General features: G+C 43.9%; 1 protein-coding gene across 2 annotated transcripts in view; it reads left to right on the top strand.

Moving 5' to 3' along the window:
- The first annotated feature begins 2,559 nt into the window (after window positions 1-2,559).
- Window positions 2,560-27,228, top strand: part of LOC119815720 (sodium/glucose cotransporter 1-like) — a 68,220-nt gene continuing 43,551 nt past the window's right edge. For both annotated transcript variants that reach the window (XM_038332005.2, XM_038331999.1), the window contains exons 1-2: window positions 2,560-2,694; window positions 13,906-13,977. In XM_038332005.2, coding sequence (XP_038187933.1) covers window positions 2,560-2,694; window positions 13,906-13,977 — 207 coding nt within the window. The remainder of the gene's footprint in view (window positions 2,695-13,905; window positions 13,978-27,228) is intronic.

The raw sequence follows: 27,228 nt of genomic DNA, 5'->3' as shown, positions 1-27,228 counted from the left end.
TGGTAGTTAGCACACCGAAATGTTGTGTAACCCCCACCTCTAATTCCAAAACATTTTATCATTTCCAAGGGATGCCCCCCAGATATCCATGCATGGATTTTAAGCTCTCTAAAAGTGGGGGCTGCTAATCTGTCCTCTCCGTGTCCCTACTGCTTAAACAATGTTTGCCTGGTGTTTGCTGAATACACGAATAACTTCCCAACCCCACACTCACCTGAAAAGATTTTCCAGAGAGCTTTCCTTAATTATATTAATACATCTGGATGTCATTAAAACTTATTATCTTAATATGGTGTAATACATATAAAATATGTGGTCACATTGGTGTGTGACTTCCAGACAACTGGGCTCTCCAGGATCAGAGTGCCAATGAACTCTTTTTTTTATCTTCCTCTCACCTCAAATCTCTGAGTTTGCAGCAATCCAAGACATTTGCCAGAAGATGGTGCCTAGAAAGACCTGTCCTAATTTAACTTGTCTTTCTCATAATTAATGGCTCACATCAATATCTGAGACCTATAGATGATTGGGATCAACTGCCAAATGGCAGTAACATCAGAAGGAGAGAGGGCTGCTGGCCTGGAGGTGGCCTGAATATCATCACTTATTGATGTGTTCCCCACCTCGTCCCCTCTCTCTCCAGTAATGGTTAAAATAAATACAGGTACATCGACTGAATACCAGTTTGGTCATTTTCATCTGCAGGCGCTTGGGGCAATTTACTTAACCTTTTGAGTCCTAGTGCCTGTGACATGGGAAAACAAGGATGGTCACTATGAAAACAAAAGAACCATTTGTGCCTAAGCCATGCCCGCCTCCAGCTCTGTGAGGGCAAGGGCATTCCTGAGAGCCCCTCATCTTTGAGTCCAGAGAAGGTGACCGTGATGACGTCAGCCCTGTTCTTGAGCACCACATGTATATTTCACTGTGTGAGATGCCTTGATGCACGGAATCATCTGCCTCAGACATGATTGACCCCATTTTGTAAGCAAGGAAAACAAGTGCCTGCAAAGTTAGGTAGCAAGTTCTGGGCTCCTTCTCTTATTCAGGAGAAGACAGAATTCTGACTTAATATGCCTGAATGCTAGGCACTGGAGGGCTCATGGGAAGGTAAGCTAGGGATGTTGCAGATGTGTTACCCTATGCTTCTTCTGCAGAGCTAGTCTGGGAATTAATTTCTAGAAGTCCTCCCTCTGCAGGATGCTCTGGCCTGGCCTGGGCTGCAGGGCCAGCGCAGCTCTTGGCTCACTGTGTGTGATCTCAGCCCAGGCTTGTGGCTCAGACACCTGTCCAAATGTCCAGGGTTTGATGAGATCTTGGAAAGAGATTCTCGGGCATCTTCTTGTCTGTGTGCTTTACTCTTTTGATTCAGGGTCTTACCATATGTGTAGCCTAGTCACCAATCACAATCCCTTTGACTCTGTCCCTGAATGCTGGGACCAGAGATGTACTACCACACCCAGACATCTCTCACACTTTAAAAGGGGTTCAAAGCACATTACAAATTGTCCCTTGTTATCTGGGGGGGGGGGCTTGGCTCCAGGATCCCATCAATATTGAAATTCAAGTCTCTTACATTCAATGGCACAGTTACATAATATACATGCATAAAACCCATGTATGTCCTCTCACGTGCTTTAAATCGTCTCTGGATTACGTGTAGCACTGATTACCGTGTGCAAGCTATGTAAAGCTCTTATACAATACTGTCTAGGGAATCGCAAGGAAAATAGCCTGTACAAATTCAGCACAAGAGTATTTCCATCTGTGATGGGTTGAATCATTCAGGTGAAGACACAGGACAAGGAAATGACTCTGGCGAGACCCCTCTTCTCCAAGTCTGTTTTTTTTGTTTGTTTGTTTGTTTTTTGTTTGTTTGTTTTTTGTTTCCTTCTTCTCATTCCATTGCACTGCTCCTGGGGATTGCAGGCTGTGGAGAAGTCAGGAACGGGTGAGTGTGCTGCTGGTGGCCAAGATTTATATTGAGTTTGTCACAGCAATCTCATTCTCCTGAGAATATTCTCCAGGAAACCAAAACTTGGCTGAGTTCTCTGAAATGTCCTGCACTCATTGTTCCCACAGAGAAGCCATGCTCACAGAAATGCCAGTCTGTTTCAAAGGCACCTGCCACAGGTGAGTCACAGAGTGTACGCCGCTGGCTCCAGGTGTTTTGGGCCCCTGTGCAGCTCTTCCTTTTCTGTTCCACTAAGGATGTGGCAGTCCAGGTGTGGCAACTGCGCGAGGTGCCCACTGCGGGAGTACAGAGGACTTTTGTGCCAGGAGGGCACCACCCCCAGCAGGCCCCTCCCTGCTCACGGAACAGCCTTTACCTGCGGGCGGTCACCTGCCAGCAGTCTCTCCTGCATCTTTGCGGGCTCCTCTTTCAATGGGTCACAAGGGGAGAGGCTTCTTGAAGGTGCAGGGCAGAGCAGCTGAGACAGGGGCCCAGCATTACTGCCATGGGTCCCCTCCCTCGGGGCTGATCATTAACTCAAAGGCATTATAAGGAGTGAGCGGCCCTGGTGAGCCAGTGAGCCAGAGGGACTCCTCGCCACTGCCATGGACAGTATCACCTTGAGCCCCGGGGTCACCACCACAGATTCACCCATACCGTCCTATGAGCGCATTCGCAATGCGGCTGACATCTCAGTCATTGTCATCTACTTCGTGGTGGTGATGGCTGTCGGACTGTGGGTATGTGCGGGACCTGGGACATAGACTGAAGAGGCCAGGGCTACTGTGTGGCCCAGGAATTGAGCTGGGCAGTGGGGATTCAGAGGACCACAGAGTCTAGGATAGAATGTAAGGGACAGTTCTTGACCTCTTCGCTCCTATTCTCACTCTTCCTACTCTTTCTCTGGACTTTGGGAGCTCAGCCCAGTGCTCTGCTGTGGGTCTCTGCGTCTGCTTCATCAGTCTATTGATGCAGGTTCTATGGTGACATTTAAGATAGTCATTAATGTGATTGCAGGGCAAGGCCAGTTTGGGCACCTTCTCCTCTATTGCTTAAGGTCTTAACTGGGATCATCCTTGTGGATTCCTGGGAATTTCTCTAGTGACAGATTTCTTGCTAACTCCCTCAATCAAAGTATCTCTGTTCTTCCTCCATCTCAGCTATCCCGTTCCCTCAAGTTCCCCTCTCCCTCCCCTTCTCCCTCCTCTTCCCATTCTGCCCTCCCTTCTCCCCCACCCCATGCTCCCAATTTTGTCAGGCAGTCTTGTCTATTTCCCCTTTCCATGTGGATTTATGTATGTTTTTCTTGGGGTTCAAATTGTTACTTAGCTTCTCACCCACCAAAACAGTTTACATAAGCTAAGGGGAGCTTACCAACTCCAGCCAGACAGAAAAGAAACCAGCAGAGGACCAAACTAGACCCTCTGAATGTGGGTGACAGTTGTATGGATGGGGCAGACTATGGGCCCACTGGTAGTGGCACCAGGATTTATCCCTACTGCTTGTACTGACATTTTTGGAACCCATTCTCTTTGGATGGATACCTTATTCAGCCTAGATATAATAGGGAGGGCCTTGGACCTTCCCCAAAGCAGAGTGCCTTACCCTCTCTGAGGAGTGGATAGGGGGTGGGGTGGGAAGTAGGTGGAGAAATAGAAGGATGGGGGAGTGGGAACTGGGATTGGTACGTAAAATAAAAAAGTTTGTTTTCTTTTTAAAAAAATAAATTTTTTTAGAGAAGAATTTAAGGGACAGGAAAAGGGACTGCTAGGAGCTGCAGGGAGGGGCCCAGGAGGTGGGTACTGTCCTACCTCCAACGAATCCAGTTTCCAATGGGAAAGAAACAATTTAGAGCCAGATGGTGCAGCCTCTGCGTTGCAGGTGCATGAGGCAGCCTATGGCTGACCAGTGCCCCCTCCTGGGGAAGGGTTAGCTTTGTGTGGTGGGATTCTAGAGAACCTCTGGGATTAGCCATGAGGAAGGAATTGAGCAGAGTGGCCTGGTCCTGGGGAGATGGAAGTACATGTGTCTCCTCTTGGGACTCTGGGGATCCACCAAACCAGAGAAACTCGTTCTTCAAAGCCTGGAACTTGGAAAGTTCATTTATGATGCTGGACACCTAACAGCTAGACAGAGCGTGCGAGCTTTTCAGCCATCTCTAAAGGGTGAATTTGCTATGGAGGCTGCTGTGGGCTCTTGAGTTATGAAAGGATGGTGGGCACTAGCCTTTTATAGACATAGCTGTATCGGGGGAGGAAGAAAGGGAGCATGGGCTCTTTTGTTTAGTTTTGGAATTGTAGAAACCATGTGTAACAGAAGGACTTCTGGGTGTCACCCTTGTGTCAGCGCGGCTGACTCTTCATCACTACACCTGTCTTCCTACCAGAGCAGGTGTCTAGAATACTCCCCTTTAGTACTTGTTCTCCTGCAGCTGAAACAGATGATGAAGAGCGAACCCCCCAGCCTCAGTTTATCCAAGTATAAAATGGGCATGTTCTTAGGATCCCCTCCCCCAAATACTGTGATGTGAATCTGAGAGGTCTTTATGATTCTAGGAAATTTTTTTCATGTGTCTTGATCCTTGCCTTGACACCAGGCCCTCAAGCATGGTGCTTGCTTTCTGCCCCCCCCCCCCCGCTCCAGTTCAGACTGGTAGGTGTTGGAGCCGAGATGTGAGTCCACCACCTGATAGTTACACCAGATGCCCCTTTCCAGGCCCTGACCATCTCGCTGCTCTCACCCAGACTCATCTTAGCCCCCCCCCCAAGTCCTGCGAGTGTTTACAATTTTTATGGTGTTTGCACTTTTCAGATATCTGTGAACCAGGGTCACTTGTCCTGTTAAAATGCTACTTAACGCGCCTGCTAGTATTTGTCTGTGTTTAATCTTCTCCTATTGGCCAGTGTTTCTGGACCTTGCTCATTTGACACAATGAATGTCTTCCAGTTAACACTTCTCTTTATCCTACTGAGGTGTTAAGGCTTGAATTAGGGATGGGCATTCTGATCTCTGAATGACTTCGGGGCTGCACAGACGCACCCCAGCCCACTGTGCGCCACCTGCAGCTACTGCTCCTTCATCTCCATCCCCATCCATGCCAGCATTACCTATGTGGGCTCTATAGTCTTTCAACGTTGTTCTTCATTGACTATCTTTGGGCCTTGTCCTATTACCCGTTTGATATTTATTTCCCTTTTCTTCACTATCTCTCGTTGCTTCTTCAGGGGGTTTTATATACATCTAAGTTGAATTGCTGACCTTATCCTTACTGGAAGAGGCTACCAACCCAAGCCAGAACTGTTAAAAACTATGATAAATGACCAAATCTTGACCCATAGCCCACTTTTGTATGGCTTATAAACTAGGAATAAATGCTACACTGTCATTGTGAGTTATAAATGTAATAGAATAAGGCAAAATAAAATTAACATGTGGCAGAGAACCCATAAAATCTGAAGTACCCAATATCAGACCCATATTCTTCTTTTTAAAATTTTATTATTATGATTATTAATTTATATTTTATGTATACAGGTGTGCTGCCTGCATGCATGTCTATGAACCACACGTGTACAGTGTCTTATGAGTTCATAAGAGGGTGTCAGGTCACCTTGAATTGAGGTTAGTTGAATTGAATTGTGAGCTGCCATGTGAGTGCTGGGAATTGAACCTTTGTCCTCTGGCAGAAATCAGTGCTTTTGACCTCTGAGTCATCTCCTCAGCCCTCAAACCCATTTTCTTTTGGCCTAATCAGATGATTGCTTGTCATTAAGACCCTTACTATTTGAATCAGTAGGATCGTTGCTGCCTGAGTTGGAATGGCCTTTTTAGTTATTAGCATCATTGACTGCTTGGGTTGGAATGGCCTCAGGGAGCCCAACCTTTGCATTTTATTAATGAGGGTAGGAATGGGTAGCCAGAAGTCATTCAGACAAATCGGCACCAGACTGGGGACAATTAGAACTCAGAGCTTATGACACAAAACCAATGCTAGCCTTCCTTTCTCCTCTTCCTGGAAAACCCTCTTCTTTGTCCCTGCTCCGTCACTGATTGAAAGTGTCCAGATGCTCTCATGTCCTGCTTTCCTCGCGTGCGCATGAAGATGGCCTAAAGTTACTGAGCCCAGTCCTCTTCATTCTATACCCACATCTCTCCACTGGACATTTGAGAAAATAGTCTTCACAAGTTACCAACAGCTTTACCTAGAACATTCCAGCGGAAAGTCTCCCCTGGGTCCCAGTTTCCATCTCTGGACAGTCCTGGAAGAGAAGAAATCCTCCCAGTTTCAAGTTCAAACCACTCGTCCTCCATTTCTTATATTTCATCTGACTGTGACCTATGTAGATTGCTCTGGACATGACTGCCCCATTTCATGTATCAGGAAACTGTATGCCACACCTGGATCTTCTCTCTGAGGACCCAACACCCTAGTTTCCTTCCTTCCTTCTTTTTTCCTTCCTTCTTTTTTCCTTCCTTCCTTCCTTCCTTCCTTCCTTCCTTCTTTTCTTTCCTTCTTTCTTTCTTGTGCATGTGTGTGCATGTGTGTGTAAAGTCTCTCTACACAGCCCTGGCTGTCTCAGAGCTCACTCTGTAGGTCAGGCTGGCCACAGACTCTCAGAGATTCACTGCCTCTGCCTCTGTTGCCGAGCACATCCTACTTCATGGCTTGATGGGTCAGATAACACCCAGCTCATGAGTGATTTGATGGACAACTGTCAAGCATTCAGTTTCCATTAAGGGCCAATAGCAGGCAGAGAGCAGACCGAGAGGTGTCTCTCAAAGGGAGAATAGTTGTCTGCAGATTATCATAGTGCCTTTCTTCAAAATCCCAAGGGGCTCTTCTGTGATTCTTACATGGAGGCTTACCAACGGCTCAAAACAGCTTCCCTATCTGCCATTGACCCCTCAAGTACCATACGGTCCAAGTGGTACAGCAGCCTGCACCTGTTGAGTGGTCTCCTTGTTCCAGGCTCCAGCTTGAGTAATGGCCAGAGCAACACACCCAAGTGAGGAATGTGCTATCAACAGAACCTAAATAGGCCTACTAAGCATTGTGATTCTTTCTTGGTTATGGGTGGGGCCAAATACAATAACTTAATCTTTCACCTTAGAAAAGGATTATCTCTACATGCCCCATACCACTGAACTCTTGGAAATTTCATTGAGATAGAGGCCTCTTGAATTTTGGTTGGATATTCCCCATCCTCTGGTGTACATATGCCTTATCAACATTGGTCCACTCAGTATCATGTCATAATAGAGTGGACCAGTGTGATATTTTATAGAAAAGATGGATGATCAAGATCTCCCTGAACTAAGCTATGATACAGCGGTGCTGATGGCTGTGCAGATGGTAGAGATCCATCAGGACTGGAGACTAGTGTGAGATTTTGGGAAAGAATGTGGCTGTTTTCTGCCCTTGTCCCAAGAATCTGCCTGAGGCTAAATTGGGTGATAGTGTGTAATTTTGCTGTGGAGATTTCAAGCCGTCCCAATATTGACTCTGATTGTTCCGATGTTTGTTGGCCATCACTCTTATGCAGGTCTACATTTTAAAGGAGCAAGCAGGGCAAAAAGAAACACACCATGTGCAGTTTAAGTGAAAAGGAGCACCAGGAAATTCAATGCTGGAGCCAAGGCCTGTTCTGAAAGAGATAAGGAGAGGCTAATAAAGCATGGATGCTAATAAAATACAATAAGATAAAGCAAAACAAACAAAACAGAATAGGACAGAACAACCAACAAGAAAAAACCAAAGAAAAAGCACACAAAACACACATGGACATAAAAGCATACAGGGATCCCCTAAAAACACAAAATTGAAAGACACAATATGTAAGGACCTGTGGGTAGAAAAGAATGCCCACATAACACTGTGAGACAAAGACTCTCCAAACTTGCCACTGAGCTCATTCTGTGTTGGCATCCACTGCTGGGCATGGGCCTTGCCCTTAAGAGTGGTTTGTTTCCCCGGTGAGACTCCCTTGGAGGAAGCTAATTGTTCATTTGCAAGTGGCTATCAACTGTAGACAGCTTCTGGGTTGGGGATGGGGGCGTGTGTCCACTCCTCCTTTCAGCTCTAGGGTCCATCTGGTGCAGACCTGTGCAGGTCGTGTGCGCTGCCTCAGGCTCGTGAGTTCCTATGTGTGCCAGCCTTGTGTCTAGAAGGTATTGAGGGCCAGCAGAGTCCAGCTACTGACTCCCTGCCAAGGCTCAGGGCAGTTGCCTCAGCATAGCAAAGGACTTAGAATCTAATTCTTAGTCTAAGAAGTGACTGAATGAGCTCACACATTTGCTGTTAGAATCATGCTTTTTATTCTTTTCAACCTCCTCTTTTAAAAAGTTTCCAGTTTATACACACACACACACACACACACACACACACACACACACACACACACACACCAAACAAAGGCAGTTCTCTGGTAATCACAAGGTTACAAATAAATCCAGTGTTTCTCTCAGGGTCATAAGGCAGATGGGAGCTTTCTAGGGAAATGCAGTCAGCAGTTTATGGTTCGGGGAGGCGTGGCTGGGAAGACACCCAAGCAGCATTAGGAAACAGAAAGGTTGATTTAATAGGCTCTAAAGACTAAAGGGGGTTTGAACAAAATACAACATTTCTAGATTGGCTTTGATTAACTAGGGGTTAGTGATAGAAAATGTGAAGGGAAAACGGGTAGGGGTAGAGAGTTAATAGCTTTTCTTCAGGGTTAGCACTGAGGGTTAGCTGAGCTAGCACTTTCAAAAGTCACTATGGGAGAATTAGGGCACTCAATCTCAAGTGAGTTTGGACGTTTCTTTATCTCTGAAGGTCCCAAATGTGGCCCTTATGAAAGACTCCTTTCCTGACTGCATGCCCTGCCAAATGGAAAATAGTTGCAGGGAGCTGGCTTCTAATGTATCTCAGGGAAGGAAGTGGAGATTTAGCTGTGGGAGTCAAGGTTTTTGACTGTGTGACTAAATTCTCTCAATGGTCTTTGGAAGTGGGGTAAGTCACTCAATCAGCCAAAGAACAAGGCAGGGTTTCCAGTGTCCATAGTCCTTGTGGGACAAATAGATCCAGTTATGAAGCATGTCCTAGTATATATTCTTTATATCAGAACTATATAGCTAAAATAAAAAGTCATCTACCTGACCACCCACAGATATATGTACCTATAGATTGAGAAGCAATCATGAGATTACACACTACAATTCAGGTATAGGGGAGACACCAAGCTGCTTCAGCAAATGTGAGCAACAGCTTCCAGAGTCAATGGTCTGGCAGACCCTGTCCGGACAAGATTAATCCTCCGTCAGATAACCATGCCTCTATTGGGTTGACATCTACACTAGTTGCCACCTGCTTCTCATGGCCCCTGACAAGAAGGCCTTGAGTCCTTGTGTCTTTCATGCCCTCTGGTTCTTACACCCTTTATGCCTCCTCTTATATGGAGTTCCCTGAGACCTGTGGGAAATGATCTGATGGAGACCTACCTTCTAGGGCTGAGTGTTCCAAGGTCTCTAATTCTCTGCTTATTGTCTGGCATGGGTCTCTGTATTTGTTCCCAGCTGCTGCAGAAGAAGCTTCTCTGATGATGGCTGAGAAAGACATCTGTGAACAGAGCAGAGTGTTGTTAGGAGTCATTGATTGCTATGCTCCTTTAGCAGAACAGTAGTGTTCTGCCAGTCTGGTCTCAGGTTCTTGGCTGCTTACACAGTGCTGGGCATGCGTTCCATCTCATGGAATAGATTTAAATCCAATCACATATTGGCTGGTTAGTTAGTTGGTCACAGTTTTGTGTCACTAGTGCACCAGTGTATTGCAGGCAGGGCACCACTGTCTACTGAAGGTTTATAGATGGGCTGGGGTTTACCTTTCTCCTTTGGAGGCATGCAGAGCACCTTCTCATACTGTGAGCACTAGTCTGCAGGGGTGAAATCTGTAGGTAGGCACAGCTCAGCTTCTCTGTGTTCAGTGAGTTGTGTAGGTATTTTCTCCAACAATAGGGCCTTACTGTCAGTTGGTGGAGAACCGCTGGTAGCCTTGGCAATAGTCTGGGTTTAAGGATTCACATGGGACCTCTTTGGCCAAGAACTCAATTCGATATAACTCATTCCTGGTATTTAAAACTTTATTTGGTTATGAGAAATATCCAGTTAGGTCACCCTGTTATTTGGTGATTTCATTTAGAACCATCATCTATGTATATAATTTAGGAAGCTTCTATTGCATTCGGTCTCCATGTGACCCCTCATTATCTCTTCAATTTCCCCTTCTAGGGAGACACCTCCTTCACCCTTAGTCCCTTCCTCTCAACCTCACTTCTGAAGTTAAACAAACTGTAGCTGCTTGTTCAACAATTTAACAGCTACCATCCCCATATAAACAAATACATAGCATATTTGTCTTTCTGGGTCTGGGTTACTTCATCAGGATGATTTTTTTTCTAGTTTGTTCATTTACCTGAGAATTTTAAAGGGTTGTGATCGATCAGCAGTTAGAATTAACCAGACTAGCTCTAATACTAACTCAGTCAGTAGAGCATGGGACTCTTAATCCCAGAGTCGTGGGTTCGGGCCCCATGTTGGGCGCCAATTGAAGGGGCATGATCGATCGACAGTTAGAATTAACCAGACTAGCTCTAATATAAAATATTTAGCTTTAATAAAAGGAAGAAGGGGAACTTACAAAACCTGGGTTCCAGCGATTCAGAAGCACAGGAAAACAAAGAGGAAAAACAAGCGCACATTGATGGTTTTATAGGCTATTTGAGGGGGGGGGGAACACAACTTATACAGCATGCGATTGGCTGAAGTTCCCCATCAGAATTTCATGATTCTATATTTTATAATGGTTGAGTAATATTCAGCTGGGTAAATATACCAACTTTTCTTATTCATTCATCTGTTGGTGGATATCTGGGTTGTTTCCAATTTCCGGTTATTATGAATAGTTAGGCAAGTGTCTCTGTGGTAGATGAAGCATCCTTTGTATACATGTCCAAGAGTAGTATTGTTGGATCTTGAGACAGATCGATTCCTACCTTTGTAATGAACAGTCACATTGATTTCCATAGTGACTGTACAAGCTTGCCCTCCCACCAGTAATGGATGAGTGTTCCCCTTGCTCCAAATCATCATTAGTATGAGCTGTCACTTGCTTTATTGGTCTTGGACATTCTGATTTGTGTAAGATGAAATCTTCATGTAATTTTGATTTGCATTTCTTTAAGTGCTTCTCAGCCATTTGAGTTTCCTCTTCTGAGAATTCTCTGTTTAGATCTGCATCACATTTTTAATGTGGTTTTCATTTTGTTTTGTTTTCTTGATGTACAGTGTTTTTAGTTCTTTATATATTTTTAATATTAACCCTATAAAGGATCTGTGCTATCAGTGTTCTGTTCAGAAAGTCGTCTCCTGTACCGATGAGTTCAATGCCTGTCCTTCCCTTGAAATGATCATGTCGCTTTTGTCTTTCAGTCTCTTTATATTGTGGGTTACATTTGTAGATTTACATATGTTGAGGCATCCCTGCATCTCTGGGATGAAGCCTATTTGATCATGGTGGATGATCCTTTTGATGTATTCCTGGATTTAGTTTACAAGTATTTTATTGAGAATTCTTGCATCTATGTTCATGAGGGAATTAGTTTCTAATTATCTTTCTTTGTTGGGTCTTTATGTGGTTTGGGTATCAGGGAAACTGTGACCTCATAAAATGAATTGGGAAATATTCCTTCTGTTTCTGTTTTGTGGAATCATTATTTGAGGAGTATTGGCATCAACTCTTCTTTGAAAGTCTGGTAAATTTCTGCACTAACACAATCTTCTTTTGTGGGGGGAGAGTTTTAATGGTTGCTTCCATTTCACTAGGGGCTATAGGTATGTTTAAACTTTTTATCTGGTCTTTATTTATCCTTGGTAGATGGTATATATGACAATTATCCATTTCTTTTAGATTTTCCAACTTGGTGGAGTACATGCTTTTAAAGTATGTCCTTATAATTCTCTGGATTTCCTATGTGTATTGTTATGTTGCCTTTAATTTTGTGAAGTTGAGTTTTCTCTTTCCATTTCATAGTTAGTTTGGCTTTGAGTTTATCAAATATATTGATTTTCTCAAAGAATCAACTCTTGACTTTTTTAGATTCTTTATTTTTCTGTTTTATTGATTTCAACCCTGAGTGATTATTTTTGCCTTCTAATTCTTTTGGGTGTGATTTCTTCTGTTTGTTCTAGGGTTTTCAGGTGTGCTCTCCAATTTTTTGATGGAGTTACTTAGTCCTATGAGCCTCTTGGACCTGTCTTCATTGTTTCTCATAAGTTTGGCCATGCTGTGTTTTCATTTTCATTCAATTCTAGAAAGTCTTTACTTTCTTTCTTAATTTCTGTCTTCATGCATTTTTCATTCACGAGTGAGTTCTTCAGTTTCCATGAGCTTGAAAACTTTCTGTTGTTTCTGTTGTTGTTGGTAGCCAGCTGTAATCCTTGCTGGTCAGATAGGATGCAGGGAGCCATTTCAGTTTTCTTGTATCTTTTGTGTCTTCCTTTGTGTCCAAGTACGTGGTCAATTTTGGAGAATTTTGAGCTGCTGAGAAGAAAGTATGTTCTTTTGTGTTTGGGTAAAATGTTGTGTACATATCTGCTAGGTCAGTTTGGTTTATGATGTTAGTTAGATCCAGCATCTCTGTTTAGTTTTTGTCTAAATGGCCTTTCTATTGACATTCCCACTGTCAGTGTGTGAGGGTCAATATGTAGCTTAAGCTGTAGTAGTGTTTCTTTTATGAACTTGGGTGCCCTTGTTTATAGTGCATAGACATTAGGAATGCAATGTCCTGGTGGATTTTTCCTTTAGTGAGTATGTAGTGATGATCTCTATCTCTTCTGACTAGTTTTGGTTTAAAGTCTATTTTTTCAGGTATTAAAATGACTACACCAACTTGTTTCTTGATCCATTTGCTTGGAAAATCTCTTTCCATTCTTTTACTCTGAGATGATGTCTATCTTGATGTTATGGTGTATTCTTTGATGCAGCAGAAGGAAAGATCCTGGTTTTGCATCCATTCTGTTAGTCCTGTGTCCTTTTCTTGGGGGAATCGAGATCATTGATGTTGAGAGTTATCTGTGAGCAGTGTTTGTTGGTTCCCATTATTTTGTTGTGGTGGTGTGGGTTTTTTTTTCTTGGGTGTGGTCTTAGCCAGGCTCAACAGCATTGTTTACTAGCCCCTCCTCCACACTGTGAGCCACTCTACCTCAACCCTAATCTGCCTTTCCTGAAGTCTGAAGTCTCCCCATCTCCTCCCTGCTCTCCCTCCCAAGATTAACAAAACCCTGCCTTTCCTTCAAGACTTGGAGAAATTCTGCCTCTGTGTAAAGTATTTCTTGTTATCAGGACTTTCTTCTGCCCTTTCAACTTAGTCACAATATATTGGAAACTAACGACCCTAGTGAGTGCCTATGTATATTCAGAGAGAAAGGAGTTGAGCTGAGCTTGAGCATCTTGTCTTTTAAGTAAGACTAAGTGTTAACACTTTAGATTCTTATGACATTTTAATTTTTTCTTAACATCTTTATTGAGATATAATTTATATATCCATTAGTACTATTTAAAGGTATGATATTTAACTACACCTTAGTATGAATGTAAGAAACATACAAAAACATCCCATTCCCTCTGTTTAACACACGAACAGAACAAGGGAACAGGTCCAGGAGGGGTGACTTGCTCAAAGTCACATCGTAGGCTGCCTGCAGAGCTAGTTCTAAGGCTTCAAACGTGTCCGTCAAACGTGAGCCAGCATCTATGAGCTCTTACGCATGAATGCGCTGAGGCTGTGGCGGGAAAGGGGCAGGCAGATGGGCTTCAGAGAGTGGAATGGACACAGGACACGCCCGTGGGAAGGGGCATGTCCTTCCGTTGGCACAGTTGCTCTTCTACTTTAAAGGTTTGACCCTCTCTCCTTCAGGCAATGTTCTCCACTAACCGCGGGACAGTTGGAGGCTTCTTCCTGGCGGGCCGAAGTATGGTGTGGTGGCCGGTAAGTTTCTCTGAAAAAAAAAACTTTTCATGTTTTTATTATTTACTTTTGGAGATTATATTATAATCACATCATTTCCCCCTCCCTTTTTTGGCTCTAAACACTCCCTCTTTGCTCTCTTTTAAATTTATGGCCTCTCTTTTTATTAATTGTTGTTACAAGTTTATATATGTATTTATAGGTATATGCATACATATACTTGTATACACACACACACACACACACACACACACACACACATGTATTACCAACAATAGCCTGCTTGGTCTGAATAATGTTACCTGCATGCCTGTTTTCAGGGCTGAGTATTTGGTACTGGGTAACCAGTTGGTATGCTCTACCTGGGGAAAACTACGTCTCCTGCTCTCAACACCTCTTAGTTGTTGATAGTCACTTGTGCAGGTGGAGACCCGGTGGTTTTCAGACTTTGGCGTGTCTAATAGTGTTGTCCTTGTTCAGCTCATTCTAGGCAGTCATGCGCGTGAGATTTCATGGCTGTAGCTTCTGACATTCCTAGGAGAACAATTGCAAGACAAATCCCCTAATCCTATGGCTTATAATTTTTCCATCCCCTCTTCTGCAACATTCCCCAAACCTTAGGTACGGGAGTTGTTTTGTAGATGTGTCCCTTAGAGTTGAGCTCCACAACTCTGTATTTTGACTGGTTGTGATTTTCAGTAATGGTCACCATTTATGGTAAAGAAGAATTTTATTTTTTCTTTTTCCTCCTTTTTTTCTTTCTTTCTTTTTCTCGAAACAAGGTCCCTGGCTGTCCTGGAACTCATTGTAGACCAGGCTGGCCTTGAACCCTCAAAGGTCCCTCTACCTCTGCCTCCCCAGTGCTGGGATATGAGGTGTGTGCAGCTACCACCTCCCGGCAAAGAGGACTTTTCTTGATGATGGGTGAAGACTGTACTTAGCTGTGGGTGTGAGGACAGATATCCAGAACTGTGCTGAGGCACTGTGCTGCTTTAGTAAAGCTGCAGGTCTTCCCGCAGTGTTCATGACGTCACCAGCCCTGGAGAGGTGGCCAGGCTTCCAGCACTAGACATACTTTCCCTCCTGTGAGCACTTCTGGAGTCCAGTTAGGCAGCTCTTGGTTAGCAATAAGGTGTTTTGCCACTACTGCACCTTTAGGAGTATCATGCCATATGGGTCATTGTTATGGTTCATAGGTTTCATAGCTGGGTAGGACTGTCTGTTCCCCTCCTTTGGAAGCTTGCATGAATGGATTCTTCCAGTGCCATAAAAGCTAGTCCTCCGAGAGGGGGCATTCAGGTCAGTTTCAGCTCAGGGGCTTTTGGGCACTGTCTGAAGTATTTGGTGTCTTAGCAATAGGAACTTACCTTCTACCTGTGGGGGCAACCAAGGGCAATAGCAATAGTCTATGAGTCTCTGAGACAACCTAGCCTATTGGCAGAGGCTGCTCATTTGTTCCCAGCTGCCAAGACCAGAAATAATCACTCAGAAACTATATTATTTGCAATACTGTTTGGCCAATAGCTTAAATGTATTTCTAGCTAATGCTTGCATCTTGAATTAACTGATATCTATTATTTTATATTTTACTATGAGGCTTGTGGCATATTGGCAAGGCTCCTGTTAGCAACTCATGTCTTTCTCCTCTGGCAGCTACATGGTGTCTCACTGACTCCACCTACTTTTTCCCAGCATTCAGTTTAGTTTTCTCACCTAGTTCTATTCTGCCCTATACAGGCCAATGCAGCATCTTTATTCATTAACCAATAAAAGCAACACATATAGAAGGACTTCCCACACCATTTCCCCTTTTCTGTTCAAATAAAAAAAGAAGATTTTAACTTAGCAAAGATTTTAACAGAAAAAATAGACATAACAAAACTGGTATCAAGCAAGAATTACAGTCACAATAGCTATGTCTACTTTATCTTTTATCATATTATATTTACTTTTATCTTTTACCATAACTAAGGAAAAGTATAATTATAACTATCCATTCTTCAACTCCATCAAAGACCCCAGAAGGATATAATATTACCTAAGTTAACAGGAAGTACATTGTAAGCAACTTCCAAAACTCTAGAAATGACAGAGACATCTTGCTGCTTGGACAGTCACCCAAAGTTCTTTTTTAACATTGGGGCACCCATCTTTAGCCGATAGGCCCATAGTATCTGGCAGACTTTTCTATGAAGCAGGAAATTTCAAAGATAGTCCCACCTATACTGGCAGTTTATCAGTCACTTTCATCTGTGTCCTGCAGAATGTCTGGCAGACTCTTTCATAAAGCAGGGACCCTGAAGTACTGTCTTACCTCCTTTAGGCAAGTTTAGCAGTTATTTTTCTGTGGGTCCTGTATACTATCAAGCAGTCCACATAGTCAAGAGCAGTTTCTTGCCCAAATGGCTAGCAAACTCCATAAAGAGCCTCTTTGATGTCCATCTGTAATTGGTGTTGCCAGGAGCAGATGTGTCTCGTTGCCATGAAAGTCCTAAGTTTTTAAAACATTTTAAATGGCATATGTTGTAGTCTTTGAAAAGTTTGAAGAATAACTCTCCATCTGAAATACATCTCTGTACATCTAGAAAACCCAACTAACATGACTACATGCTTGACTATTATAGATGACTATTAACTGTATTTTTAACTACACATTACATTTTTAAATAAGCTGCACAAACACAATACCTTAATCAAGAGCAGAAATATACATACAACAAAACTGACCTAAAATTTGTATTAATAGACCAAGATCCATACCAATGCAAAGTATTCATAGTTATAACACATCCCCTTTTAAATGTAAACAAACATTTATAAATAATCACTCAGGGAATTTGGGCATTGTTGTCTAGACTACTTCCTGCTGATTGGGGGCACTGTTAATCAGGTCTGTCATGGAGTGTCCTGTTCAGTAAGTCCATCTCAATCAGCAATCCTGAAGCCGTCATGGTTGTTGGACCATCTGAGCCATTGTTTCAGAAGATCTTGTTTGATCAAACCACATTAATCTGGAAGGAATCCATAGGTTCTCATCCTCTGTCGAAACAAAAGTAGAACCTCTTTTCCAAAGCAACATACCCTTAGGCCCAAATTTTGAAGTCAAGATACCTTTAAAATATATATGTTGGTTTAGCTTAGCAGCCTGTACAATGAAATGTCTCTCTGTATTTAGCTCATTCATAGTCAAAAATTCAAAGAAAACACAATAATATACATAATCCAGACTTTCAGTGTATATTCCATCTTTACATGGCTTATTTTTCTTACTCTATTACTTTTTCTACAAGTTTAATATTTATTTTAATATCTTTACTCCTTTAATCTATGACTGTCTGTACTCTTTTATATTATAATTGTCTATACTGACTTTCTTCTCTCTCTCAAGCCTATGTACATTTATTCAACACAATGACCCATTTAGAGGTCTTTTCCATCTGGATTTGTCTTCATTGAGTGTGTATCTGTAATTATGTTTTGACCAGGAGCACTTATTTTTTCCTTTTAAATGCTAAGTGGGCATGGGTAGAACTAACTCCACAGTCCTGCCTGCTTACTCTTCCCAGACCAACATGGCGGAGGCATGTTTGCTGCCTCTAAGAGCCAACTCTCTGCCCCAGATTGAGGTCCACAGTAGGTCTGTGTCACCACTAAGCAATTTGTAACATGCTGCTCACAGACCCCATTTAAGTGCTTGGACTCCTGAAGGAGCCAGAACTGTACATGCAACTATCATGAACCAGGAAGTTGCCATTTCTTAATGAAGCCACATGGGTTTGTTTGCTTGCTTTTGCTGCTAATGCTGAATCAGTAAGACCTCTCTTAAATGATCTGTGGTGCCCCTGCTCACCACCAGTAAACAGAGCCCATCTGAAAAAAAATGCAGCTAAACTTTGTTTTGTTTTTTGTGTCTAGAATTTTTTTATAAGCTCTCTCAGGTTTCATGTAGATTTAGCTGGCACACATTGGCATGCCAATCTGTTGGCAGAGGCTGATTGTTCATTTCCAGATGCCTAGACCTGAAATAATCACACAGAAACTGTATTATTACAACACTGCTTGGCCTATTAGCTCACACTTCTTATTGCCTAGCTCTTATATCTTAAATTAACCCATTTCTATTAATCTGTGTATCACCACATGGTTGTGGCCTACCAGTAAGGTTCTATTAGGCATTTGTCTCCTGTGGCAGCTCCATGGCTTCTCACTGACTCTGCCTTCTTTCCTCATCTATCTGCTTGGTATTCCCACTTTGCTCTAGTCTGCTAACCCACTGGCCAAAACAACTTTATTATTCATTAACCAACAAAAGCAACACATATACAGAAGGACTTCCCATACCACTAGCCCAACAACTCAAAAGAGGGCTTCTCATGCCTGGTGCTGGGGTATGGTTAGGTGGCCTTTGGCTCTCAGAAGGAACAATTTTTCTTTTTCTATTCTGGGTGTAAACCTCCATCAGATGTTGATTGACAAAGATCCTCTGCCAGTCTGTGGGCTTCCTCTTGCCCAGGTTGATTATACTTTAGCTGGACAGAAGCTGTTTAATTTTATGAAGTCCACATTTTAAAACAAGTCCTGACTTCTTGTAACTCTCCTAGAGGGCAAATATCATCATGAGAAATAAAAAAATGAATGTGTGTAGCTGTGTTCCAATAAAACTTTATTTTAAAAAAACCGACAGAGGGCCTATTTTGTTGTATTAAGGACACTGTATATAAAGTCTGAGAACAGAGGCCTTGGCCATCCTTGGGTTTGCCAGGAAAAGAACACGCAGCCTTCAAACAACAATCATCCATTGTTGAAGCCTTTTCCTTTCTATATTTTCCTATTCTTAATTACTTACCTCTCAAGAGCTTCCTCCTTCCCATACTCTTTCTTCCCTTTTCCCCTCCCTTCCCTTTTCATCCTCCATTTTGAATAGGGTCTTACTCTGCAGCCCAAGCTGTCCTTCCTCAGCCTCTTGAGTTCTAGGTTTCAGGCATGTACCACTCACTACCCTGGGCTCAGGATCATTATCTTGTGTCTCATCTGCAGACCCACATCTGGCTCTCGGGAGCTTCTTTGACTGATATGTATCCACCTCCTGCCCTACACATCCTTTGCGTTACCAGGCTTCAGGTGACCAGTGTGTGGCAAGTTTCTGCCACTGAGTCATAACCTAATCCTCTGGCCTCTCGTTTCCCACTGGCTGTCTTCCTGTGTTTTCTATCAGATCAGCCCTTCTGTAGTCAGAAAAGGCAAACAGAATTATAACCAATGTTTCAAGATGACTGAAGCCAGAAAAAGGAGAGAGAGAGAGAGAGAGAGAGAGAGAGAGAGAGAGAGAACTCCCAGTCTTCTAGGAGTCTTCTCTATCTCTCTGTCCCTCCCCCTCCCTCCCTCCCTCTTTCCTTTCCTTTTTCTTTTCTTTTATTAAAAACTATCTTTTTTATTTTACATAACAATACCAGTTCCCACTCCTTCCCCTCAATCCATTCCCTCCACTTCCCTCTACTCCACCCCTATCCATGCCTCAGAAAGGGCAAGGCACATTGCTTTGAGGAAGGACCAAGGCCTTCCCTACTATACCTAGGCTGAGAAAGGTATCCCTCCAAAGAGAATGGGTTTCAAAAAGCCACTACAAGCAGTAGGTACAAATCCTGGTCCCACTGAGAGTGACCCTGCAATCTACCCCAGCCATACAACTGTCACCCACATTCAGAGGGTCTAGTTTGGTCTTCTGCTGGTTCCTTCCCTGCCTGGCCAGAGTTGGTGAGCTCCCATTAGCTCTGGTAAGCTGTTTCAGTGGGTGTCCCCATTGTGGTCTTGACTTCTTTGCTCATACTCTTACTTCTCCCACTCTTTGATTGGACTTTGGGAACACCCCTGTAGATCTCTGCCTCTCCTTCCATCAGATGCTGGATGAAGGTTCTATGGTGACATTTAAGATAGTCATTAATCTGACTACAGGGCAAGGCCAGTTCAGGAACCCTCTCCACTATTGCTTAGGGTTTTAGCTAGGGTCTTCCTTGTGGATTCCTGAAAATTTCTCTAGTACCAAGTTTCTTGCTAGTCCCATAATGGCTCCCTCAATCAAGGTATCTCTTTCCTTGTTCTCTGTCTCTGTCCTTCCTCCCCATCTCTACTATTCCATTCCCTCAAGTCCTCCTCCCCCCATATTAATCCACACGCCTATGAACACCCGATTTTTGACAAAGAAGCTAAAATTATACAATGGAAAAAAGAAAGCATTTTCAATAAATGGTGCTGGCATAACTGGGTGTTAACATGTAGTAAAATGCACATAGATCCATATCTATCACCATGCACAAAACTCAAGTCTAAATGAGTTAAAGACCTCAATATAAATTTGACCATACTGAACCTGATAGAAGAGAAAGTGGAAAATACTTCAATGCATGGGCACAGGAGACCACTTCCTAAATATAACCCTGGTAGCACAGACACTGAGAGCAACAGTAAATTAATGGGACCTCCTGAAACTGTGAAGCTTCTGTAAAGCAAAGGACACAGTCAATAAGACAAAAAGGCCACCTACTGAATGGGAAAAGATCTTCCCAACCCCACATCAGACAGAGGACTGATCTCCAAAATGTATAAAGAACTCAAGAAATTAGGCATCAAAATTCCAAATAATCCAATTAAAATGGGGTACAGGTCCCCCTTTCCTTTTTGAGACAGGATCTCATGTAGCCTAGGCTGGCCTCAGGCTTGCTATTTAGCCATGGCTGGACTTGATCATCGATCCCTCCATCTCTATTCACAAGTGATGAGATTATAGGGTACACTGCACCACACCTGTATGGCAAAGAGGGATTCTTATTCCTGGTTTAGAGTAGAGGAAAGTGAAGCTCAAAGCATTAGAGCAACGGAGTTCAGGTTCTTACGGCAGAGTTAAAAAACTAGAGCATCCATACCTGTTGTTGGAAGTCAAATTGTTGTTGGAGGCTGCTTGTTCATTTTCCAGCTGCCCAGACTCCCAAAATAATCACACAGAATATCTGTATTAATTGCAGTACTGTTTGGCCAATAGCTGAAGCATATTTCTGACTAACTCTTATATCTTACATTAACCATTTCTATTAATCTGTGTGGCCGTGGCTTACCGGCAAGGTTCTGGTGCATTTGTCTTCTGCAGAAAACTTCATGGCTTTTTCTTGAGTCTGCCTTCTTTTTCCACCATTCAGTTTAGTTTTCCCACCTAGCTCTATTCTGCCAAGCCACTGGCCGAAACAGCTTTTTCATTAACCAATAAAAGCAACACATATACAGAAGGACTTCCCACGCCACATACCCATGCTAATTGGAATGGTATAGCGGAAGGAGTTGCGTTTTTATTTCTAAACTAGAAATACACAAACATAACTCTGCTTGTCAACAGCAAATGTTGTCATTGAAAAGGCTTTGTCTGTTTGACCATAACCTGCAGCACTAGGCAGAAGGCTCGGTGGGTGCTTGCTGTGCAAGTGGGCTGGCTAATTTTATGTCAACTTGACACAAGCTAAAGTTATCTGAAAGGGGGAACCTCAGTTGAGAAAATGCCTCCGTGAGACCTGGCTGTAAGGCATTTTCTTATTAATAATTGATGGCGGGAGGACCCAGTTCAATATGGGTGGTGCCATCCCTGGGCCAGTGATTACAGGTTCTATAAGGAAACAGGCTCAGCAAACCATGATGAGCAAGCCAGTCAGCAGAATTCCTCCATGGTCTCTCATCAGCTCCTGCCTCCAGGTTCCTGCCCTGTTTGAGTTTCTGTCCCAACTTCCCTCAATGATAGACCATGATGCTGAAGTGTGAACCAAATAACCCTCCCCCCCAACATGCTTTTGGTCATGGTGATTCATCACAGCAACAGTAACCCTAACTAGGATAGCAAGCATGAGTACCTGCGCTCAGAGCTCCAGTCCCCATATAAATTCTGACACAATAGTTCACTCCTGTAGACCCAACACGAGGGATGGGGTATAGGGTAGAGATAGTGACCCTGGAGGTCACTCGCTAGACTACCTACCCATGTGATTCCCTTCTGGACACTTTTTTCCCCACATGAGACAGTATGCCACTATACAGCAAGGCTGGCTTGGAGTTTGTTATGCAGCCCGAGGTAGATGAGAACATCCGCTTCTGTGAATGCTGGAATTTCATTCACTGTGATGCCCGAATGTGGGAACCCTTGCAGTCCCATCCTTGAGGAGCTGTGTTATTTGGAGAGTCACTCCAGGAGATGTCCACTGGAACTGGGTAATAATTTGGCTCTGACCTGAGACCAACTTGGAAATCTTGAGTTTAACAGTTCTTGGGTTTCAGAGGTGAGATGATCAAAGCCTCTTTCAGACCACTTGCTGTATTCTGGCATGTGACTGAAATGATGTTTTCTCCCATTGGGCAGGATAAATATCACATTACAGACCTGAACTCTGCAACCCATGGTTACAACTCTGCTGATAAAGGACAGGCGTTTAGAAAGAGGCATTTCTTTCACACCAGCCTTTTTGAACACTCAATCTTAGCCCTCTGTGTGGCTAGAGACTGGGTTCTGCTCCCCAAATGATCTCAAAACAAGGCTGAGAAATGATGGCTTTGAATATGGACAAGGCAGGCTTCTCGCACTCCATTGTGGGTAAGAATCACCCGGAGGGATTTAGTTCTCTAATTCAGTAAGTCTGGGTGGTAACTGAGATGTTGCAGTCTCAAAAGTCCCAGGTGGAGCTGATGAGAAGAAGACTCTGTGAGCAGCTCTGGTTCCAGGAGCCCATTTCTAGGGCTGAATTGCACATTGAAGGCATAGTCATTGAACAATGCCTGTCTTGATAGGTCTAACCCCATTACTTTCCAGCCCTAACGTTAAGAACAGGGAGAAGTGATGCAGCCGGATGTTTTCCTTTGGGTGGAAGTTGTTCTCCCTTATGGAAAGGTTCACAGGAAACCATTCCATTTGTATCAAACCCTGGAGGGACTGAAGTGAAAAATTTTAAGGATAGAATCACTGTGCTATGGAAAATTGAATTGGTCTTTATCAGGGATCTAAATTGCAGTGCAAAGTAAGTTGTCCTTGGTAAATGGTCCACAAAATTGAGGGGCAGTTCTTCTCACAGTGATGGGCATTAGAGGGACTGGGACCCCTGCCAAGGAGCTGGTGCTGAGAGGGATTTGAAAGATTTGGTGCTGCCAGAGCTGGTTCTGGTGAGATCTCTTTTCATGGCTTGCAGATAGCTGCTGTCTTCTGAGTCTTCATATGGCCTCACTGTGTGTGTGTGTGTGCGCGCGTGCGTGCGTGCGTGCGTGCGTGCGTGTGTGTGTGTGTGTGTGTGTGTGTGTGTGGTGGGGCAGTGGAGGGGAAAACAAAGATCTCTGGTATGCCTCTTCCATTTATAAAGACACCAATCTTATCACAAGGCCCCACCTGAATGACTTCATTAACCTGATAAACTTTGAGATAATCCTGTCTCCAGATAAAGTCATACTGGACTTTAGGCTTTGAAATCTACATTGTCTTTACAGGTCAAGTAGTTGTCCTCTGAGGGCGAGATGGGAGATAATGATACCGACTAGAGAAAGATCCGTGACAGTCTTAGGAAGCCACCATCTTGATTGCCTTCTGAATAACTGTAATCTGAGCAGTGGGGAGGCTCTCAGTGTTGTGCGTTCCTAGATGCTAAGAGAATAAGAAAAAATCCCAGCTGCAAACGTGAAGCTCAAGCATATTCGTGCCAGAAGAAATTAGCCTTGACCTCTTACTGAGTTCCTAAGGATTTATTGCTGGGCTTGGAGCTTACAGGGCACTGCTTAGTAGGCCCACAGGAGCTGGTGGTGGAGAGAACCCAGGAGAGCTCTGCTTTGCAGAGGAAACTGGGCTGTGGGTGGGTGGGGGACGCGTGGGAGGGAGATAAAATGATGCAGAAAACTGTGGTAAAGGCTGCAGGGGTGGCCCAGTGGGTGAAGTCACCTACTGCTAAGTTGAAGGCCTGAGTTTAATCCCTAGGACCCACATGGAAGAAAACTTGATTCCTGCAGGTTGTACTTTGGCCTTAATGTGCACACCATTAACACCCCCACAATGTGCATGCATGCACATGCATGTTCTCTCTCTCTCTCTCTCTCTCTCTCTCTCTCCACTTCCCCCACCCCGCACATAGTCTTGTTGGGAGATAATGGCAGGCAGCCAATGGCAAGCAGCCAAGAGCGATGTAGAAAATACGAGATGGAAACCTGCATCTTTGCCGCAGTTGGGCTTCTGCTCCTTTGCTGAGCCACTGTGTTGCTAGCAGGCAGGGGAAACTGCAGTCTGCAGGACTCCAGGGTAGCCCTGCACTTCAGCACTGGGAACAGGAGCAGTGTTCTAGCCTCCGTCTCTCTGTATAATGGCGATGTGGAGAGAAGCTACTGCTGGATGGTCAGCACGAATCTGGATAAAGGGTCTCCAGGAGCCTTCACGTTAACAGTCCTCCTCGCGCCACACACCACAGGGTACCAGAGGAGCCGAAACAGATGCCACAGCTTGAAGGGAGAAAGAACACTCTGTCTAGGAAGATTATATTGAGAAAGGAGAAGTAAGAGTCTTGAAGAAAAACTCAGATTGGTCAAGTTGGCTAGAAAAGGCCCGCCTCCCCCCACTCTCAAGGAGTTCCTTCTAAAACACCCGAAATACACAGCTACTCTCAGCACGAGAAACACAGCTTTATGAAGAGAGAGGTGTTTTCTCCTCGGACTTCCTGAAGGTGTTTCTTCATCTCTGTTGCTATCCCATGCCAGACTGGCTTGGGATCTACATTGGAGGGCGCCTGGCAGCTCCCGCTTGCTCCTCTGAGGAAGAATTGCATCATACTTTGTTCACACAGTGAGGATTCGTGTCTGAGCTAACCGAAGAGCACAACCCTTGGGTGTCTGCACTACGTGTGTTTATTTGTCTGTGAATGCGGCATTCCTGACTCAGTGAGACAAAATAGACTCTAAAATCATGGCCTATAATTATACCTGTGGGATCAATTAACAATATGTCAGATCAATGTCTATTACAGCATTTATTAGTAAATTTTCTTTGAATATTAGATATAAATAATTTAAATATAGTAGCAATGGTGTATTTAAAAATGATCTGCAGTTAGCTACAATCCAGTTGAGACATTTTATACTTCAAAAGAATGAGTAAGTGATGTCAAAATCATAAAAGGGTTCATCCCAAATGAAGACTGTGGCTTTATAACCCTATTACATAGTAGAAAATGTCACATGGTTCAATAAGTGAGTGCAGGTCATCTTTAGAGACCTCATGCTATGTGAATTGTTAAGTAGCAGGTGGAAGCTAAGGTTATCCACAAACCCCACTGTGCAGTTCCCCACCATGCTCTTCTTGCTCACCACAAGGATTCCAGCCTGGTTGCCCGCCATTGCCTTGGGTGGTCAGTTCTGTTGTGGGCACTTCATCATCCTGCCGGATGTAACTCCATTGTTTGTGCTTAAATTGTGTGTGCTTTGAAAGTCAGCTGTTTCACAGGCAAATCTGTCTACTTTAGAAGACTGGAAATGGAAAAAAAAATCTTTGCCAGATCCTAAAAAAACCAAACAAAAAAGTGCTAGATGTCAATAACATTGTGGAGACAAAGTCAGGGTTTTGTGGATGATTGGGCACAGGTCATAGGGTGGGGGTGGGGTCAAGTCTAGAAAGAGGCCAAAGTGGTGCTCTTAACATAGATGAACCTAACCCAGTCTCAGAATGTTCTAGTACCAGCAATACTCCCCTGACTTTATTCCATCCCTTCCTCAGACGTGAGGAGTGGACATCAGGACAGCCTGAGACTGATGTCCGCCCTGATGTCCACCATCTCCCCGTGGCGGGAGAACATTAGAGAAGGCTACTGAATTTCAGGTGAGGGAGTTCAGGTAATAACTTCTGATAATTAAGTCTTCAGCTATAAAGCACTAGACTTAATAACTAATCAGGTGAGAGGTGACAAATGAGCATATAATGGGGATGGGGAACTGGCACAATTAGGGTATTTTCTTGGAGTAATCTTTCTCTTCGGGGAGGGGGGGAATCCAGATTTGAAGCATTTTAAAGAACATTAGGGGGAGGGAAATTCTGGTTATTTTTGGATTATTATCTTCACCAACCTTTGGTCAGAAAGAGGAACATATTTTTAAACAATATAGCCCCTGAGATTCTTTTAAAAACTTAGTACTTTTATTTCTTGAGACTATTATTACATCATTTTCCTCTTTCCTTTTCTCCCTCCAAACATCTCCCAAGCTCTTTTTCAAATCCATGATCTCTTTTTCATTAATTGCTGTTACGCACATGTATGTGTATGTATGTTCTCCGCCCGGTCTGTATAATGTCACCACTTTCCTCTTCTGAATGTGTGGCATTCACTTTGTAAGCCTTGGTTATGCCTTCCCTCATCAAATCCACCAACAAAGACTGTTGCCTTAGTTTTTAAAGCACAGCCTCCCAGTCCCCAGCTTGTCTTTGCATCACCTAGGCCAAGCCGCCATCCAAGCTGCAGAGCTGGCTTCCCCAATGTTACACTCCATGCACAAATTAGAACAGTTCTTAAAAGCTCTTTCCTTCCTTCCTTCCTTCCTTCCTTCCTTCCTTCCTTCCTTCCTTCCTTCCTCCCTCCCTCCCTCCCTCCCTCCCTCCCCTCCCTCCCTCCCCTCCCCTCCCTCCCTCCCTCCCTCCCTCCCTCCCTCCCTCCCTCCCTCCCTCCCTCTCTCTCTCTCTCTCTCTCTCCTCTCTCTCTCTCTCTCTCTCTCTCTCTCTCTCTCTCTTTGTCTTAAATTCTTGTAGAGGCTTCCTGTCATACTAAGAATGAAATCTACTCCTGTCTTGGCTAAAGCCCAGCCCCTCCTGACTTTCCTGCCCACTCTCACGCCACCCTGCCCTGTCCAGCACAGCCACCCTGGTCTTTTCAGGCCTGCGCTCATTCCCACATGGAGCTTGGGTGCTGGGAACTGAACTTGGGGCCTCTGCAAGAGCAATGTGTCCTCTTGGTTGCTGAGCCATCTCTCCAGGCCCAGGTTGCTATTTTCTCCTTCGGTTCCCATGCACAGCCCCCTCTTCAGTTTCGTCCTCCCATCCCCTGCTCTTGGGGGATTTAGTGAACACCCTCTTAATCTGCTTTCTAAACTGTTGTCAGATATGTATGTGTGTTCCTGAAAAGTGCAGTGGTTTTTGATTGTTCCTGGGGCATCTCCAGGACCTTTGTAGAAGAAAAATGGCAATGTGGTGTGGATTTAGAGACTAGTTATCATTAATAGTATCTTGTGTTA

Source organism: Arvicola amphibius, chromosome 1 (assembly GCF_903992535.2).
Source record: "Arvicola amphibius chromosome 1, mArvAmp1.2, whole genome shotgun sequence".
Lineage (NCBI taxonomy): Eukaryota > Metazoa > Chordata > Mammalia > Rodentia > Cricetidae > Arvicola > Arvicola amphibius.
Note: the sequence above shows the minus strand (reverse complement) of the source record. Positions and strands in the feature narration are given on the sequence as shown.